This window comes from Cyprinodon tularosa, unplaced genomic scaffold (genome assembly GCF_016077235.1).
Source record: "Cyprinodon tularosa strain WSP-4 unplaced genomic scaffold, ASM1607723v1 ctg248, whole genome shotgun sequence".
Taxonomy (NCBI): Eukaryota; Metazoa; Chordata; class Actinopteri; order Cyprinodontiformes; family Cyprinodontidae; genus Cyprinodon; species Cyprinodon tularosa.
In genome coordinates this window covers 549,268-554,146 of record NW_024038921.1, presented here as the reverse complement: position 1 = coordinate 554,146, position 4,879 = coordinate 549,268, and the positions used below count along the sequence as shown (strand labels likewise).

The 4,879-nt window shown below is 39.1% G+C and overlaps 1 protein-coding gene across 1 annotated transcript; it reads left to right on the top strand.

Moving 5' to 3' along the window:
• Positions 1 to 1,250: 1,250 nt before the first annotated feature.
• LOC119785415 (E3 ubiquitin-protein ligase DTX3L-like) lies at positions 1,251 to 1,947 on the top strand. The gene is given in 4 exon segments (XM_038288092.1): positions 1,251 to 1,481; positions 1,572 to 1,604; positions 1,607 to 1,794; positions 1,878 to 1,947. Coding segments are annotated over 4 exon segments (522 nt in total).
• The last annotated feature ends 2,932 nt before the right edge of the window (positions 1,948 to 4,879 follow it).

Below are 4,879 nucleotides of genomic sequence, written 5' to 3'. Positions count from 1 at the left end.
TATATTGCCAAAAGTATTTGCTCACCTGCCTTGACTCACATATGAGCTTAAGTGACATCCCGTTCCTAATCCATAGGGTTCAATATGACGTCGGTCCACCCTTTGCAGCTAGAACAGCTTCAACTCTTCTGGGAAGGCTGTCCACAAGGTTTAGGAGTGTGTTTATGGGAATTTTTGACCATTCTTCCAGAAGCGCATTTGTGAGGTCGCACACTGATGTTGGACGAGAAGGCCTGGCTCTCAGTCTCCGCTCTAATTCATCCCAAAGGTGTTCTATCGGGTTGAGGTCAGGACTCTGTGCAGGCCAGTCAAGTTCATCCACACCAGACTCTGTCATCCATGTCTTTATGGACCTTGCTTTGTGCACTGGTGCACAGTCATGTTGGAAGAGGAAGGGGCCAGCTCCAAACTGTTCCCACAAAGTTGGGAGCATGGAATTGTCCAAAATGTCTTGGTATGCTGAAGCATTCAGAGTTCCTTTCACTGGAACTAAGGGGCCAAGCCCAGCTCCTGAAAAACAACCTCACACCATAATCCCCCCTCCACCAAACTTTACACTTGGCACAATGCAGTCAGACAAGTACCGTTCTCCTGGCAACCGCCAAACCCAGACCCGTCCATCAGATTGCCAGATGGAGAAGCGCGATTCGTCACTCCAGAGAACGCGTCTCCACTGCTCTAGAGTCCAGTGGCGGCGTGCTTTACACCACCGCATCCGACGCTTTGCATTGCACTTGGTGATGTATGGCTTGGATGCAGCTGCTCGACCATGGAAACCCATTCCATGAAGCTCTCTGCGCACTGTTCTTGAGCTAATCTGAAGGCCACATGAAGTTTGGAGGTCTGTAGTGATTGACTCTGCAGAAAGTTGGCGACCTCTTCGCACTATGCGCTTCAGCATCCGCTGACCCCGCTCCGTCAGTTTACGTGGCCTACCACTTCGTGGCTGAGTTGCTGTCGTTCCCAAACACTTCCATTTTCTTATAATACAGCTGACAGTTGACTGTGGAATATTTAGGAGCGAGGAAATTTCACGACTGGATTTGTTGCACAGGTGGCATCCTATCACAGTTCCACGCTGGAATTCACTGAGCTCCTGAGAGCGACCCATTCTTTCACAAATGTTTGTAAAAACAGTCTGCATGCCTAGGTGCTTGAATTTATACACCTGTGGCCATGGAAGTGATTGGAACACCTGATTCCAATAATTTGGATGGGTGAGCAAATACTTTTGGCAATATAGTGTATGTATGTTCAAATTTACTAATAAGGAACAGCTGAAGTGTAAGCATGCATTCTGCAAAGACTGTCTGCAAATGGCAGTGCAGCACAGTGGACCAATCTGTCCTATATGCAAAGATGTGTTTGGTGTGGTGAAGGGAAACCAACCTGATGGAACAATGAGATGGAGAAAACAAAACTATGCAGACCTCCCTGGCCACATAGAGATCACCTACAATATCCCTATAGAATTACAGACAGTAAAGTACCAGCTCAAATTCCCTATATTAAGAACTTAACATGTATTTTTGAAATGGCTATCACTTACCAGACTTTTTCCATTCTATCAGAAAAATCCTCCCAAGTCTGGACAGTACTATGTACTGTAGGAACTACTAGAACAGCATATCTTCCAGATAACAAGGAGGGGAATGAAGTTCTGCAACTGCTGAAAAAAGCCTTTGAGCAGAAGCCGATTTTCACTGTTGGAGAATCTAGGACAACTGGGGTGGAGAATGCAGTGACCTGGAATGATATCCATCACAAGACATCCATGACAGGAGGACCAGAGCAGTACGGGTATCTGATTTGATCCTTTTACTTTCCTTTAATGTTCAGTTTCATGTATTAAACATTTTAGATTTGTTCTTTCACAGTTTTGGATATCCTGATAAGACCTACCTGAGCGGAGTCAAGGAGGAGCTGAAAGCTAAAGGCATTGAGTGAAATCTTTATTCTACATTAAAGGAGAAGTTCGGTTTTTTTACACTTTAAGCCCATTTTCTGTAGTGTCCAGGATGAAATCGAATGATCGACACCAAAAGTTTGACAATTGCTCCTGTCTCTGCTTTTTGGCTCATTAAGAATCAACCCCTGGCTGCTTTAGAATGGCTTGCATAGAGCATGTCTGATAATGTCCTTAAAACAACCTTAAACGTTCTTTTTTTTTAAATATGCTACTCACCGTGTCGTCAGCGCTGTTCAATGACGTTCCAAAAAAAGTTTCGTGAAGAAAAAATGTTCCTGTAGTGTTTTATTTAGCATTTTGTAAATCCCATTGAGTTCTGTAGGAATAGTCAATATTCCGCTGCCAGCGGAAACGGAAATGGAGCCTGTTTACACAGTTGTAGTCTTTTCGCTTCACTCTGTGTACTCCGACGTCGAGAATCAAGAATCCACCTTTCGTATTCCATTTTCAGAGTTTTTTAAAGTGTTTAACAGAGACGTTAGCACCTCGACGTCGGAGTACACAGAGTGAAGCGAAAAGACTACAACTGTGTAAACAGGCCCCATTTCCGTTTCCGGTGGCAGGGGAATATTGACTATTCCTACAGAACTCAATGGGATTTACAAAATGCTAAATAAAACACTACAGGAACGTTTTTTCTTCACGAAACTTTTTTTGGAACGTCATTGAACAGCGCTGACGACACGGTGAGTAGCATATTTAAAAAAAAGAACGTTTAAGGTTGTTTTAAGGACATTATCGGACATGCTCTATGCAAGCCATTCTAAAGCAGCCAGGGGTTGATTCTGCATGAGCCAAAAAGCAGAGACAGGAGCAATTGTCAAACTTTTGGTGTCGATCATTCGATTTCATCCTGGACACTACAGAAAATGGGCTTAAAGTGTAAAAAACCGAACTTCTCCTTTAACTGATTACATTTCAGATAAATATGTCTTCCTAAAGTCTGACAAACTGAATTTGCACACTAATAGATAATAGATGCGTAGTAGTAGTAGATCTTAATGGTTAACTTCGAGTTCACTGGAAGCTAAATCACATCGCTCATCGGTTTTAATGCAACCAAATGAATTACAGAGTTTTGAAATAATTTGCTGAGCTGTTTTCTGTAGTCTTTATCTTTTAATTGTTTTATTATTTTAGAGATGTTATAAATGTGTTGATGTAATTATGTGAGAATGCGTGTTGGAGCAGCCCTGTTAAAGAACTTCTGTCAGTAGATTAGACATACAATTAAGTTTTTCTATATGTCATCTAAATGAAAATATCATCAAAAATGTTTTTTTTATTCTAATAAATCAACAGGGTTACATACTTTTTATCTTCCTATAATGAAATGTTCAAAAGTCTGAAGTTCACCAACAGTGGGAGAGGTATTTTTTATATGTTAACAATTCACAAAACAAATTATCTTTCTAGGTTGGTTAGTATAAAATAAGATTCAAAAATTAAACAATACTAAGTAAAGTGGAAAAGATTAAAAACACGTGGTCAATATGTAGCTCATCAAACACTCATGAATTAAGACTGGCTTAGTGGAATCGGACATGGCAGTGATTGCTCTAAGGTTTGTAGACCCACATAAGTTCAGCAAATATATACATATGTATGTATGTATATATACATATATATATATATATATATATATATATATATATATATATATATATATATATATAGAGAGAGAGAGAGATAGATCTGATCTGACCATAATTCCCACAGAGCAAAAATTGGCTGAAAAGACACTGAAAAGACGACGATGTCCAAAAACATTTTTTTCAAATAAACTTTATTTAAAAAACCGAATATACAATTGCAAACGGTCGCATGCTTGAGGTGCAGGATAAATAATCCACAGGATCCAATGACAAAAAGGGAGAGAGAGAAAAAAACAAAATGTCGATATGTCCAAAGACTGTAAGAAAAATATCAGCTTAATGACGTCAGCATGTGAGTAAATGGAATCGCTAAAATAAATTAAGTTTTAAATATTGTTTTCAGATGCTTAATGGGTCTGTAGCTCAACAAGGTTTGCACGTAACAAATTAAATGACCAGAAGAGATAAAATGGCAAAACCTGAGCGCGTGACGGAGGAGCGTCAGTTGGACGCTGGGAGCGACTTTCCTGACAGCTGAGCTTCAGCTGCTTTCACTTTCATTTACTGAGAAGTGCTGAAAACATTGACGGTAAGTACGTCACAGGGTTCACTTAATATTTTACTGTTTTTATATAGAAAATATGACAGGATTTCTATAAATATTGATCAAAGAAGTAGTTTGTAGAAACATGAAGACAGAGGCGAACCTAAACGTTTAACTTTACAGTTGGATCTTGGCTAGAATAAGTAGCCTACTCAAAGTAGAGCAGAAAAATAATTTCTGTCAGCCTCTATATCCAGGTAACTCAAAACAACCTTCATTTATACACAACTTTTTACAGTCCCTAACTATTACTTTTTGCTTGTACATACACCTGTTATAATATTTATATCCTGTATAGCACATCTGGATAAATGCAAACCACATATTGTTGCTTTGTACTCGTGATAGTGCAATGACAGTAAAGTTGAATTCTATTCTATTCTATCAAGACGAAGGCTATTAGACAAAATTTCTTTGAGAGGCCCTCATTGGAAATGGGGTCTTCCTTTAGGCAAAAACAATACAGCTTTTGTCAACTGGGGGGAGCCAAAATCGACCATAATGAAAGTTCTTTGGTACTCCTTTAATAATTAATTTAGTGGTTCCTAGTTTTCTTTTTTTTTTTCTCGAATATTTGTCACTAAAGTGTTTCAGAACAACAATCTGAGCAAGATATTATTCAGTGACAATAGAAGTAAACACAAATACAGTTTTTTAATGCTTTTATTATTAAGGGAGAAAGAAAATTCTCAACAATCGCGCCTTTTTAAC